Source organism: Acanthochromis polyacanthus, chromosome 19 (genome assembly GCF_021347895.1).
Source record: "Acanthochromis polyacanthus isolate Apoly-LR-REF ecotype Palm Island chromosome 19, KAUST_Apoly_ChrSc, whole genome shotgun sequence".
NCBI lineage: Eukaryota > Metazoa > Chordata > Actinopteri > Pomacentridae > Acanthochromis > Acanthochromis polyacanthus.
In genome coordinates, this window is record NC_067131.1 from 31,232,160 (window position 1) to 31,247,589 (window position 15,430).

The following is a 15,430-nucleotide window of genomic DNA, read 5'->3' on the forward strand; positions in this document are numbered from 1 at the left end:
ACCATGAAGTCATAAAATAAACCCATTTTCTTTGGTTAAACACAGACATAGCATTGAGCAGACACATCTCTGAGTCTTTGTGAATCATTTCTGTCGGTTTTTGCTTCATTTCAGGAACTTAAATCTTGTTCTAGATTTCTTCACTTCCAAAGTAAAAGCTCTAAACATTCTGCAGCATCAGAACAACAACAAACTACGATCTTTAATCGATAAACTGAATTCAAATCAAACTCAGCCTTTCAGTTTAACTCTTTTATTCATAGACTTTTACATTTTGTACATCAGATAAAACCATTTTAAAATCCTCTTAGAACAGAAAAAAGAAAACAAACATCCAGATCTTTTTCATCAGAATCTGATAAAACCAGATGAAATGTTGAACGAAACGAGTTCAGATTAATCAGAATGTTTGTATAAAATACTGGAAACAAGAAAAAATCTGATGATATTCAGTGATATTAAGAAAAACAGCAACTTTTCCACGTTTGAACACAAAATTAAATGTGCAAAAAATGTAGTTTTCTCATCAAACCTCTTATTTCTGTGTATTTAATGTCCTTCAGTTCATATTTAATGAGATTAAACCTCATTTTTCTCTTTAAAACTGTTTTTGGTGACTTAAAATGATCTGTTTTGGTCGTATTTCACACGTTTGCTCTTTATTTTTTTGTTCTTTTTGCTTTTGGTCACATTTTTTTGCATTTCGATGGTTTGGTCTCTGTGTTTTTTTAACCTGTTTTTTCTGTCTTTTGTCATTTTTGTGTCTTTGTTGGTCAAATTTGTCATATCTATTCTCTTTTTCTACTTTTTGGGCACGTTTTTCTTCTTTTTGTTTTTTTGTACATCTTTTTTGGTCGTTTTTGGTCTTTATTTTAGTTATTTTATGTGACTTTTGGTCATATTTTCTGCCTATTTTTGTGTCCTATTTGTGTCTTGTTGGTCAGATGTGTCATATTTATTCTCTTTTATCCACTTTTTGGGCACATTTTTCTTGTTTTTGGACTTTTTAACCATCTTTTTTGGTCATATTTGACATGTTTGCTCTTTATTTTTGCTGTTCTTTTTGCTTTTTCATCACCTTTTCTTGTGTTTTGGTCGTTTAGTCTCTTTTCTGTCGTACATTTCTCTTTTTTTGTTCATTTTTGTCTTTCTTTGGACATTTCTGTGTCTTTGTTGGTCAAATTTGACATATTTATTCTGTTTTTTCTACTTTTTGGCACATGTTTGCTGTTTTGGGACTTCTTTGTCTGAACACAGATTGAAGTTTTGAGCAGCTTTATGAACGTGCAGCAGTTTATCTTTTTATTCAGCTGTGGATGTTTTCCACTGCAGCAGCTCGTGCATCCAACAAACTGTCCAGTTTTATTTCAGATTTCATTTACAAACTGATTTAGAGAACATTTAATGTCTAAAAACACAGAAAAATGTTCTTTTTCTGCACAGATATCCAGTATAAGCTTTCAAATGTAATGTGATTTAATAAAACATGAGCAAAATAAAACAAGAATTCTTCTTCACATATCTGCTCTAGAAAATCTGTAAAACAGCAGAAATTTATTGGATCATAGAAAATGTTCATATTTAAACGTGAAACACCAGAAAAAAGCAAAGTCTTACTTTAAATATTTCACCTCTATGTGAAGTTTATTACAGCACATTTTGCGTTTTATTCATTTTCCTGCTTTTTGGGAGATTATTTAAGTTTCCAGTTGACTTTCTGTCTCTAAATGTCTGACTTACAGCGTCGTTTATTCCTAAAAAGAGGAGAAAATGTTGATTTTTATCTCGGTTTTGAATCATTTTGAAGCTGATGTTCATAGCTGTGTTCTGGAAATGGAATAAGATCATAAAAATGTGCTTATTTAAACATAAAACCACAAATAAATGTCTGATGTGAGAATCAACAATCTGAACTTTCTCAACCTTTTGCAGGTTTTCTGTGTTTTGTCATTTTTAAAGCATCTTTAAGGACCTGGAGAGTCAAAAACTAAAGACTGGAGCTGATATCTGGTGTTGAACATCCACAGTTTCCCCTCAGTCTTTTTTCAAGTCTTTATTTGGTTTCTGCCGCTTCGTGGCTCTTCGGCTGAACGTTGCCTGATGTTGTGTAACTCGGCCTGCGGACAAAAAAACATCCCAGAGGATAACGGCCTCATAATACCAGCTCCTAATTCTGCAGCTCATAATCCACAGACATGAAACATCAGAGATGGACGGAGCTGCTCAGCTGCTGCTGGTTTACGTAAGAGGATTTACCCGAAGATCATCCGTCACAGCAGCCAATCAGCAGCCAGGACGGTCTGACGGGGGGAGGGGGAGGGGGGCGGGTGTCTGATGGGGGTCCACCAACATTTCAGGACGACACATGAAGCCAGTTTGACTTTTTTTTAATCTGTTTCTTGTTTTGGACGTTTCAACTCCAACAACCAGAGATCCTTAAATTCATGTCATCACACCTGGAAACAGCTGTTTACCTGCTGGAACCACAAAACTACTGATCAGAACCACAAGACCAGACCACATCAGTCCAGTTCCAGCCCTTTAAACTGGTTCCAGTGTGTTTTGGTTTCTTTAAACTGGTCCCCAGAGCGTCCCCTCCACTTCAACTTGAACCGTGATGTTTCTGCTGGTCCTGATGGGTCAGCATGTCCAGGGTCTCCAGTGTCGGATGTTTCTGTTCCTCGGCGGTCTTCGGTTTGATGTTGGTTCTGTTGTTTCTCAGGTGAGACTTTAAAGGGATTCTGAGGTTTGCAGGTGAGATGGAGACTCTGGAAAATATGAAAAACAAGATTCAAAACCTGAGAATCATTTTTCAAGGATTCAAGAAACTGGATTGGAACATATAAAGACGGTTAAAACCTGGAGTTTATTGGACACAACTGTCAAAAACTTGGATATTATTTTGTAAAACTGTCAAAAACCAAGATGGTACCACATCAAAGTGTCAGGAACTTCAATTTTTATGCAAAAAATTGATTCAAAAATCTTTACAAAATGAAAAACAGTCAAAAACCTGAATATTTCCTGACAAAGTCTAAAAAAATGTGGATATTAATGCATGGAAGTGTCAAAAAAACAAGCTAATAATGCCAAAAAATGATTATGAACACACAAAAGTGTTAAATGTCTCGATATGAAAGCAGATAAGTCATAAAAATCTGCAAATTAATCCACAAAACTGGTTAAAACCAGTGGTGTAGTCTACGTGATACGCAGGTATACGCCTTATACTCACTAGAAAAGGTCCTGAGTTTCCATATAACCACTTAAAAATGTGCAAACACATGTATCAGTATGTTTTTTGACATAACGTTTGCTTTCCCGTTCATAAATTCGTCTTCTCTGTGTCAGGAAGCGGTGAAGCTGGATGGGGGGGGGAGGTGTCTGGCTGAGAACAGGACTCACTAAAGGCCGACCGCGGTCCGGATCCGGACCCAGACGCCGTCTATACGGGTGTAAATTTGACAGGTCGCTTCTATTTTACCGGTACAGCTTTCCAGTGTTTATCATTGGTCTATCGGCTCAGAAACACACAGACCAATTATGTACGAGTTCAGGCATCCCACGTGACGCTGCTCAGCCAATGACGTCGCTGAATGACATCACAGCTCTGCCTTCAAAAAGCAGCTGAGAGATGAGGGACAGAGAGGACAGTAGTGATGGAAGTTCGGTTCTTTTCAGAGATCTTTTGTCACTGCTTCCAAAGAAAAGCCGGTTCTTTCGGCTCCTAATTTATTATTCTTTGTAACCTCATGTTTTTGCCTAACCAGGCAAATATGAATCATTTGTGTTTTGACAAACTCTTTTTCATTCAGTGTTTTTATGAGAAGCCTTATAATTGACTCATTTTGTGCATTTGCTCTGTTACAAAAACAGGTATTCTTACTTTTGTTTAATATTTCAATAAAACTTTTTTGCACAAAAACAAATGAACAAAACTCTGCACATGATGGAGAGGAAACATCAGCTCTACCTGATGAAGAGGAAACATCAGCTCTACCTGATGGAGAGGAAACATCAGCTCTACCTGATGGAGAGGAAACATCAGGTCTATCTGATGAAGAGGAAACATCAGGTCTACCTGATGGAGAGGAAACATCGGCTCTACCCGATGGAGAGGAAACATCAGGTCTATCTGATGAAGAGGAAACATCAGGTCTACCCGATGGAGAGGAAACATCAGGTCTATCTGATGAAGAGGAAACATCAGGTCTACCCGATGGAGAGGAAACATCGGCTCTACCCGATGGAGAGGAAACATCGGCTCTACCCGATGGAGAGGAAACATCGGCTCTACCCGATGAAGAGGAAACATCAGGTCTACCCGATGGAGAGGAAACATCGGCTCTACCCGATGGAGAGGAAACATCGGCTCTATCTGATGAAGAGAAAACATCAGGTCTACCCGATGGAGAGGAAACATCGGCTCTATCTGATGAAGAGAAAACATCAGGTCTACCCGATGGAGAGGAAACATCGGCTCTACCCGATGGAGAGGAAACATCGGCTCTATCCGATGAAGAGGAAACATCAGGTCTACCCGATGGAGAGGAAACATCGGCTCTACCCGATGGAGAGGAAACATCGGCTCTACCCGATGGAGAGGAAACATCGGCTCTACCCGATGGAGAGGAAACATCGGCTCTACCCGATGGAGAGGAAACATCGGCTCTACCCGATGGAGAGGAAACATCGGCTCTACCCGATGGAGAGGAAACATCGGCTCTACCCGATGGAGAGGAAACATCAGGTCTACCCGATGAAGAGGAAACATCAGGTCTACCCGATGGAGAGGAAACATCAGGTCTACCCGATGGAGAGGAAACATCAGGTCTACCCGATGGAGAGGAAACATCAGGTCTACCTGATGAAGAGGAAACATCAGGTCTATCTGATGGAGAGGAAACATCAGGTCTACCCGATGGAGAGGAAACATCAGGTCTACCCGATGGAGAGGAAACATCGGCTCTACCCGATGGAGAGGAAACATCGGCTCTACCCGATGGAGAGGAAACATCGGCTCTACCCGATGGAGAGGAAACATCGGCTCTACCCGATGGAGAGGAAACATCGGCTCTACCCGATGGAGAGGAAACATCGGCTCTACCCGATGGAGAGGAAACATCGGCTCTACCCGATGGAGAGGAAACATCGGCTCTACCCGATGGAGAGGAAACATCGGCTCTACCCGATGAAGAGAAAACATCAGGTCTACCCGATGGAGAGGAAACATCAGGTCTACCCGATGGAGAGGAAACATCAGGTCTACCCGATGGAGAGGAAACATCGGCTCTACCCGATGGAGAGGAAACATCGGCTCTACCCGATGGAGAGGAAACATCGGCTCTACCTGATGGCAGGAGGAGGAGCTGCTGATGCTATAATGTCTATAAGTATCTAATTGGTAGTTTGAAATAAAGGAGTTGGTGTGTGTGTGTGTGTGTGTGTGTGTGTGTGTGTGTGTGTGTGTGTGTGTGTGTGTGTGTGTGTGTGTGTGTGTGTGTGTGTGTGTGTGAGAGAGAGAGAACCTGACCTGGCTTTGGTTTATGAGGCCATAATATACCCACTAGAAAAAAACTAGACTACACCACTGGTTAAAACCAATAAATTAGCACATAAATGTGTAAAATCCTGGATATTAACACACAAACTGATAATAAACGTGGACATTAATGCGGAGAAAACCAATATAAGCCTGAATATTTACGATAGAATTGTGTAAAACCCGAAACAAACCAGACATTGAACTGGTCGTATAAACGTTTTTGCAGCAGCGGATCGGACGACGTTTCCAGAGCACAACTCTGAGGATTTTCCTCCAAACCAGCAGCAGCTGAGTTTAGCAGAAACATCTGCTGCTGCCACATCTGGACGTCACTGTCATTCATTATTCTCCATGGGCTTTATTCTGACCCAGGATTTACTCTGAGCAGAAACCTGGAGAGAAATGACTGGAGACTAAAACATCTACTGTGTTTAACGTCAATCTGCACGAAATATAGAAAAATATTAAAAATAACACGCAAAGACCATTAAAAACATCTACTGCTGTTTGACTTCAGTCTGCATGAAATATAAATATAGAAGAATAAAAACATCTGCTGCTGCTCTGTAACCTCATTCTGCATAAAAATCTGATATAAATGAAGAATAACTTCTTTTAAAAATCAGCTGCTGCTATTCCCTTTTTAATCATCACGAGTAAAATTCAGTTTTCAGGTTTCCACAGAGCAGACGACAAAAAACAACCAAAAAAAGACCAAAACCCACCAAGAAGGACAAAAAAAAGAGGAAAATTAGCATAAAAAAGACAAAGAAGTTCTGAAAACAGATAATACGACCAACACCAGTAAAAAGTGTAAAGTAAAAAAAAAATAGAGAAAAACACAAGAAAGAGGCGAAATATTACCAAAACAAGAAAAAAAAGGATAACAAAAGACAAAAAAACCCGACAAAAACATTCTTGATCAGGCACAATGTGACCAAAAATGACAAAGAAATGACCAAAGAACAAAAAAAATACATATATGTTAAAAAAAGGAGAAAAAGACAAAGACGTCCCAAACAAAGAGTGTATATGAGCAAGACCAGCAGAAAGATGGCAAACAAGAAAAAAGATTACCAGAACAAGTGAACAGAGTGCGATAAAAAAGATGAAAAAGGAGCAAAAAGAGACTAAACATGATCTAAAGCAGTAAAAAGACAAACATGACGGTCTGAAGGTTTGATAGTGAGTTCTTCTCGTTTCTAATGAAGTTCTGAAGGTTCTGTCTGGTTTGTTTTACTGCTGTCTGATTACTGGTCTGCTGACAGAACGTCTTAATCTGGAGTTTAATGCATCCAAACATTGTTCTGCTTTAATCTGAACACTTTTATTTATTTGTTCTTCTTAAACGTTCAGACGACATTAAAGTTTCACTTTCATTCTGTTTCCATCAGCAGCTCTGGAACTAATTAATTCTCCTTTAATCTGATTAAACTCCATCAGATCCACGTCTGGATTCAGAAAAAAATGATTCTGTGCATTTAGTGGATTACAGAGGAACCATGACACGACAGCTGCACGTCACGGAAGTCCATGTATGTCCAGTGGGAACGGAACGTATTCAGACCCCATGAAATGTTTCACTCTCTGTGTCATTGCAGCCATTTGCCAAAATGATAAAAGTTCATTATATTTCTCATTAATGTACACTCAGCACCCCATCTTGACAGAAAAAAACAGAAATGTAGAATTTTTTGCAAATGTATTAAAAAAGAAAAACTGAACTATCACATGGTCAGAAGTGTTCAGACCCTGTGCTCAGTATTGAGTAGAAGCTCCTTTTCAGCTCGTACAGCCATGAGTCTTCTTGGGAATGACGCAACAAGTTTTTCACACCTGGATTTGGGGATCCTCTGCCATTCTTCCTTGCAGATCCTCTCCAGTTCTGTCAGGTTGGATGGTAAACGTTGGTGGACAGACATTCTGAGGTCTCTCCAGAGATGCTCAATTGGGTTTAGGTCAGGGCTCTGGCTGGTCCAGTCAAGAACGGTCACAGAGTTGTTGTGAAGCCACTCCTTTGTTATTTTAGCTGTGTGCTTAGGGTCATTGTCCTGTTGAAAGGTGAACCTTCGGCCCAGTCTGAGGTCCTGAGCACTCTGGAAGAGGTTTTCCTCCAGGATATCTCTGTACTCGGCCGCATTCATGCTTCCTTCAATTGCAACCAGTCGTCCTGTCCCTGCAGCTGAAAAACACCCCCCCAACATGATGCTCCCACCACCATGTTTCACTGTAGGGATTGTATTGGGCAGGTGATGAGCAGTGCCTGGTTTTCTCCACACATATTGCTTAGAATTAACACCAAAAGTTCAATCTTGGTCTCATCAGACCAGAGAATCTTATTTCTCATAGTCTGGGAGTCCTTCATGTGTTTTTTCAAACTCTATGCGGCTTTCATGTGTCTTGCACTGAGGAGAGGCTTCCGTCGGGCCACTCTGCCATAAAGCCTCGACTGCAGTGATAGTTGACTTTGTGGAACTTTCTCTTATCTCCCGACTGCATCTCTGGAGCTCAGCCACAGTGATCTTTGGGTTCTTCTTTACCTCTCTCACCAAGGCTCTTCTCCCACCATTGCTCAGTTTGGCTGGACGGCCAGGTCAAGGAGGAGTTGTGGTCGTCCCAAACTTCTTCCATTTGAGGATTATGGAGGCCACTGTGCTCTGAGGAACCTTGAGTGCTGCAGAAATTCTTTTGTAACCTTGTCCAGATCTGTGCCTTGCCACAGTTCTGTCTCTGAGCTCCTTGGGCAGTTCCTTCCCCCTCATGATTCTCATTTGCTCTGACATGCACTGTGAGCTGTAAGGTCTTATATAGACAGGTGTGTGCCTTTCCTAATCAAGTCCAATCACTTTAATTAAACACAGCTGGACTCCAATAAAGAAGCAGAACCATCTGGAGGAGGATCAGAAGAAATGGACAGCATGTGAGTTAAATATGAATGTCGCTGCAAAGGGTCTGAACACTTCTGACCATGTCATATTTCAGTTTTTCTTTTTTAATAAATTTGCAAAAATTTCTACATTTGTGTTTTTTTCTGTCAAGATGGGGTGCTGAGTGTATATTAATGAGAAATAAAATGAACTTTTTTGATTTTGGCAAATGGCTGCAATGACACAGAGTGAAACATTTCAAGGGGTCTGAATACTTTCCGTACCCACTGTATTTCTGAATGTACACACTGAACATCTGCACATTCTCACTCTAATATAAATATATATATTTATATGTGTGTGTGTGTGTGTGTGTGTGTGTGTGTGTGTGTGTGTGTGTGTGTGTGTGTGTGTGTGTGTGTGTGTGTGTGTGTGTGTGTGTGTGTGTGTGTGTGTGTGTGTGTGTGTGTGTAAAAGACCTCTGAGCTTGCATTGTGATTAAGGGGATCTTTTTAAACTTGAAAAAATGTCGGGAAAAAGAAAACATACACTGGAATGTGTCAACATGAGCTCTTTGTAAACCAGTTCTTCTTATTTTCAGCTCTGGTTTTGGTCGCCTTCAGCAGATTTTTGTACAATCACAAAAGAAAATCAATCTGGTAAAATGAGACCAAAAAGAGACAAAATGTGACCAAAATGTGACTATAAAGGAAAAAAATAACCAAAGAGGCAAATTAAAACAAAACAGATAAAGAAGTCCCAAAACAAAGACCACAGTATGATCAGAGTGTAAAGATTACCAATTAATTTAAAAAAAATACAGAAAAGACCAAAAAAAAACCTTGATCAGGCACAATGTGACCAAAAACAACAAAAAAAGACCAAAGAAGGACAAAAATAAATAAATAACCCCCCCCCCCAAAAGACCATAACATGATCCACATCAGCAGAAAGATGACAAAGATGATGAAAAAATACCAAAAAAGTGGCAAATTATTGCCAAAACAAGTGAACAGATTGCAATAAAAAGATGGAAAATGAACAGAATGATGACCAAAAAATGACAAAAAATTACCAAAGCACAAAAAATATATATAAAAAAGAGGAAAATTAGAAAAAAAAGACAAAGAAGTCCCAAAACAAGACGATAATATGACCAAAACCAGTAAAACAACGACCAAAAATGACAAGACAAGAGGCAAAATACGCCTGAAACCAAAAGAAGGATAACAAAAGATGAAAAATTACCAAAAACAAGCAAAAAACAACAATCTGGAATAATGTGTCCAAAAAGAGACGAAGTATTACCAAAAGAAGTAAAATAAGAACCAAAATGACCCAAGAAGGACAAAAAAACACATAAAAGAAGAGGCAAATTGAATTAAAAAATCTGAATTTAAATCCGGTTTGCTTGCTTCCAGCAGGTTTTTGTACAAAATCAGCTGGAGGAAACCAAAATGAGAGCAAAAAATCAGGATTCATTCGTCTGACTGGATTTGAATTAAAGCTTTTTCCACTAAGTTTGGCTTGATGAAGGTCCATTACAGGAAATATGAGCTGACAAGTCATCTGATCAACACTTAGACTCCAAAACCTCTTTGATTTTTAAAGGAAATCACCAACAGATCAATAAACAACAGCTGAACTCCGTTTGGTTTCAGATGGTTCTAGTCTGATTAGCAGCCGTCATCTGACACACAGTTTGACCGATTTTACTGTTTTCTGACATTTTATAGACGAAACAACAAAGATCAGATTGGAGCTAAAAACATTAGTTGGTGTTTTGGTGTTCAGTTCATTAAGTCATTGGTAAAGTAAATCTAATTTCTGTGTTCTGTCTGCAAACTGAACAGAGCTGCAACAACCTACTGCTTAGCTGAGTAGCTGAAATTAATCTGTAATTATTCTGGTGATCAGTTTATCGGTTTGAGAACTTTTTAAAGGTTTCAGCATCTAAACGTGAATATTTTCTGTCCTCTTCTGTGACAGGGAACTGAGTATCTTTGGGTTGTGCACAAACATTACTGTTCCAATCTGGTTAAAAAACAGTTCAGAATCAGCCCAGATCCAGTCTAAAACCAGCTCTAAAACCAGTCTTAGTCAATTCTAAAACCAGTTCAAAGTGAGCTGCAGAGCCGGTCTGAACCCAGTCCAAAATCTATCTAAAAGCCAGACTAAAACCAGCTCAAAACACTGCTTTAACCAAGTCTAAACCCAGTTCCAAAACCAAGTTCTGAATAAGCTATAAGGACAATTCAAAACCAGTTCAGAATCAGTTCCAAAACCAGTCAGAAACCAGTCAGAAACCAGTCTACATTCAGCTCCAAAGAAAAAGGCCCAACACCAGTGTTCTGGACCATAGAAGTTCGTAAATGAAACTCTGTGCTGTTGCTCCTCTTTTAATTTTCAACATTTCCAATGATTTCTGACCTTTTAGAGACAAACAGCGGATCAGAATAATTCCCATTTGTCACATATTTTAGCTTCAGACTCTTTGTTTCTCTCTGATTTAAGGCCTCATCAGAGATAAAACATTTCTCAGATCATCACTGATCAGACGGTGTCGTTGAACAGACCTCCAGCAGACCTCCATGCTCCTCCATGTGGGTGGACCTTCAGACCAGGGTGCTCCTCTTCTCGCGCTCCCCTCGGTCCCGGCTCAGGTCAGGCGTGGGCAGCTCGTGTCCGGTCGCTGTGTTGTTGGGCTCGTAGCGGGACGAGGCCGGGGAGTTCTGCATGACCACCAGGCGGATGGGCGACTGGCTGGGCGGCGGCGGCGCGGCGTCGGGGGCGTACTCCTTGGTGGGGTCTTTGCCTCGGCAGTCGTACAGGATGCAGGAGATGAGGAAGACGAGCAGCAGGATGACGTAGCTGGCCACCAGGATGATGAGGTTCAGCGTAACCGGGTCGATCTCCAGGTAGAACTCCATGAACCCCATGGTGCCGCCTTCATTCCTCGACCCACAGCGGCAGGAAACGGCTGCAGAGCGAAGCGTCCGTCCGTCCGGCGGCGGGATGGAGCACTGAGGATGAGCTGGAGCGACGACAGCAGGAGATTAATCCTGGATGCTCCTCCAGCAGAACAGCCAATGATTAAAGCTGCTCAGTTTTAATAACTTAAGCCTCCATTTTGATTTTGCCAACTACAGCGGCTCCAAAATGGAGGCGGCTCACCTGTCAGGCTGCCACGAGCCGGCGGATTTACAGTCATGTAATGTGTATTATTATTATGTCACCATGGAGATTATTGAGAAATTAAATTACTCTAAAAGCTAACGGGAACATGTCATCTGCAGAGTGCTGCCGTTGTCCTTTTGTTGCCCTGAGCTCCGTCTGACAGGATCAACGGGTTCTTTAATCTGGAACCATATCATCAATCAATTAATGAACTCATTAGAACCTCCATGTTGTCATCACAGAACATCTGGTTCCTTCACAGCTGGAAGGTTTGGTTCTCACAAAGTCCTGGAGATGTTTTCAGAGGCTCTTTTTATTACCAGAGTGACGTTCTTACAAAAACGCTACAGTTCTCCAAAGATGACCTAAAAATGTTTTCGTATAAATTCTGTTTGACCTTGTAGGAACCTTCATTTAAATGACAAACATCCTTCAAATGTTCTGCAATGTCCACCAGATGTTTTCAGAGGAACTTCTTGTCTTTTTTATTACCAGAGTGACGTTCTATGTTCTTCAAACATTTTCTGAGTGTTGCTGTTTTAGTGGAACATTATGAGAGCGTATTCGTCAACATCACGTTCTAATTAAACGTTCTGTCTTCGTCTAGATTCTGTTCAGCTTCAGAGGAACCTTTTTTAATGTTCTGTCAACATTAAGTTAAAATATTTTCTTCAAAACATTAGAACTTGTAATGTTAGTTTTAGTTCTAAAAATGTTCTACAAAGTTCTGGTGGTGTTTAGCCCCTAGAATGTTCTTTTTAAAGACTCGATTAATGTTTCTGAAGACGTTCTCAAAGGGTTCTTTTTCTGAATGTTGCATTGAGAACCTGAAAGTGTTTATAAAATAACATTCTGTAATGTGTTCCCTCAACAATGTCCCCAAAAGAACCTTAGAACATTTCACAAAAAATGTTCCACCTTCACTAAAACATCACATTACCGGAACATTTTATTAAAAAACGACCTTGATAACATCTGGAATGTTCTTGTTCTGTTATAAAGGAACAGGATCTGTGGTCCTGACAATATTCTCAAAACATCCTCATAGGAACCTTCTTCCAAATGAGAAATATGCATCAAACGTTCCATCAACGCGAAGCTAAAACATTGTCTTCAAAACATAAGAACTAGTCATGTTAGTTTTAGTTCTAAAAAAAAAAGTTCTAAGTCCTGGTGATGGTTTCAATGAGAATTTTGTTTAGTTCCTAGAATGTTCTTGTTAAAGACACAATCAGTGTTTCTGAAGATGTTCTCAAAAAGAATGTTTTGAGAACGTCTTCAGACACACCGAAGACAAGATTGATGTCTCTGAAGACGTTCTGAAAACCTTCTTTTTCTGCATGTTGCATTGAGAACCTGGAACATACGTTTTTTTCAGTGTGTTTGTTCTTCGTTGTGTTTCAGTATTGCAGCTTCATCAGCAGATAAGTCCCTGCAAAACAACTGGAACCTGCCGTAGAACATCTAAATGGAACAGCAGAACGTCTAAATGGAACAGCAGAACGTCTAAATGGAACAGCAGAACGTCTAAATGGAACAGCACGTCTAAATGGAACAGCAGAACGTCTAAATGGAACAGCACGTCTAAATGGAACAGCAGAACATCAAAATGGAACAGCAGAACGTCTAAATGGAACAGCAGAACGTCTAAATGGAACAGCAGAACGTCTCAGTGGAACAGCAGAACGTCTCAGTGGAACAGCAGAACGTCTGAATGAAACAGCAGAATGAATGAAACAGCAGAACGTCTAAATGGAACAGCACGTCTAAATGGAACAGCAGAACGTCTAAATGGAACAGCAGAACGTCAAAATGGAACAGCAGAACGTCAAAATGGAACAGCAGAACGTCTAAATGGAACAGCAGAACGTCAAAATGGAACAGCAGAACGTCTAAATGGAACAGCAGAACGTCAAAATGGAACAGCAGAACGTCTAAATGGAACAGCAGAACGTCTCAGTGGAACAGCAGAACGTCTCAGTGGAACAGCAGAACGTCTGAATGAAACAGCAGAATGAATGAAACAGCAGAACATCTGAATGGAACAGCAGAACAACTAACTGAAACAGCAGAACGTCTCAATGAAACAGCAGAACGTGGAGAGGATTTCCAGTCTCTCCCAGAAATGCAGTAGAACAACAGAACCAGGAAATACCGACAGCAGCGTCCTCTTCGGCAGATGGCCGGCGGCGGGGGGGGAGGAGAGGCGGTAAAAACAACAGCAGGAGGATATTAGACGGCAGAGAGAGGAACCCAAACAGATGACCCGCTAATGGACCCGACCCAGTAAACACAGAACACAACAGCTGGAACCAGTTTACAGGCCAGCGTCTCTTCCTGTTCTGTAGACAGCAGAAGTTAGCTGGTTTTATTATGACTCTATTTACTTCTAAATCTGAGGTTTCATGAAGTACTTTAGTTATTTTAAGTTGTTCCAGGAATTATTCTAAACGTTTAGCAGGAAACACCTTCTGGACCGAAAGCTAAAAATCTGTTCGTTCCATCAAACATGATGTCACCACCGTGCTTCACATCATGATGCTGCCTCCACCATGCTTCACATCATGATGCTGCCTCCACCGTGCTTCATATCATGATGCTGCCTCCACCATGCTTCATATCATGATGCTGCCTCCACCGTGTTTCACATCATGATGCTGCCTCCACCGTGTTTCACATCATGATGCTGCCTCCACCATGCTTCACATCATGATGCTGCCTCCACCATGCTTCATCATGATGCTGCCTCCACCGTGTTTCACATCATGATGCTGCCTCCACCATGCTTCACATCATGATGCTGCCTCCACCATGCTTCATCATGATGCTGCCTCCACCGTGTTTCACATCATGATGCTGCCTCCACCATGCTTCACATCATGATGCTGCCTCCACCATGCTTCACATCATGATGCTGCCTCCACCGTGTTTCACATCATGATGCTGCCTCCACCATGCTTCACATCATGATGCTGCCTCCACTGTGCTTCACAGTGGGGATGGTGTGTTTGTGATGATGTTCAGTGTTTGGTGTCCATAAAACATCATCTAGTCTGATGGACATAAAGCTCCATCCTGGTCTCCTCAGACCAAAGAACCTTCTTCCAGGTGTCTTCAGAGTCTCCACATGTCTTCTGGTGAACTCTAGTCCAGATTTAATTGGAGCTTTTTTGATCAGAGTCTCCTTATCTCCATGAAGCTTTGACTGGTGAAGAACAGACAGCAGTTGTTGGATGAACAGTCTGAAGATGGAACTCCTTCAGAGGAGTCAGTCTTGGTGGCCTCCCTCTCTAGTCTCTTTCTCCTTCAGAGGAGTCATAGAGTCTTGGTGGCCTCCCTCTCTAGTCTCTTTCTCCTTCAGAGGACTCATAGGAGTCTTGGTGGCCTCCCTCTCTGGTCTCTTTCTCCTTCAGAGGAGTCATAGAGTCTTGGTGGCCTCCCTCTCTAGTCTCTTTCTCCTTCAGAGGACTCATAGGAGTCTTGGTGGCCTCCCTCTCTGGTCTCTTTCTCCTTCAGAGGAGTCATAGAGTCTTGGTGGCCTCCCTCTCTGGTCTCTTTCTCCTTCAGAGGAGTCATAGAGTCTTGGTGGCCTCCCTCTCTGGTCTCTTTCTCCTTCAGAGCAGTCATAGAGTCTTGGTGGCCTCCCTCTCTGGTCTCTTTCTCCTTCAGAGGACTCATAGGAGTCTTGGTGGCCTCCCTCTCTAGTCTCTTTCTCCTTCAGAGGACTCATAGGAGTCTTGGTGGCCTCCCTCTCTGGTCTCTTTCTCCTTCAGAGGACTCATAGGAGTCTTGGTGGCCTCCCTCTCTGGTCTCTTTCTCCTTCAGAGGACTCATAGAGTCT

At 41.3% G+C, this 15,430-nt stretch overlaps 1 protein-coding gene across 1 annotated transcript; it reads right to left on the reverse strand.

The window, feature by feature from the left end:
* Nucleotides 1-237: 237 nt before the first annotated feature.
* On the reverse strand, nucleotides 238-12,547 carry si:ch73-256g18.2 (small integral membrane protein 36). The gene is made up of 2 exons (XM_051939871.1): nucleotides 10,989-12,547; nucleotides 238-2,768 (listed from the first exon to the last, which is right to left on the reverse strand). Exon 1 carries the CDS (start codon nucleotides 11,349-11,351, stop codon nucleotides 11,028-11,030), a length of 324 nt encoding a protein of 107 aa, XP_051795831.1. The 5' UTR covers nucleotides 11,352-12,547; the 3' UTR covers nucleotides 238-2,768; nucleotides 10,989-11,027.
* Between the last annotated feature and the right edge of the window lie 2,883 nt (nucleotides 12,548-15,430).

Excerpts from the sequence above, each read along its gene's own strand:
- si:ch73-256g18.2 (XM_051939871.1), bottom strand. The coding sequence starts at position 11,351 with ATGGGGTTCATGGAGTTCTACCTGGAGATCGACCCGGTTACGCTGAAC.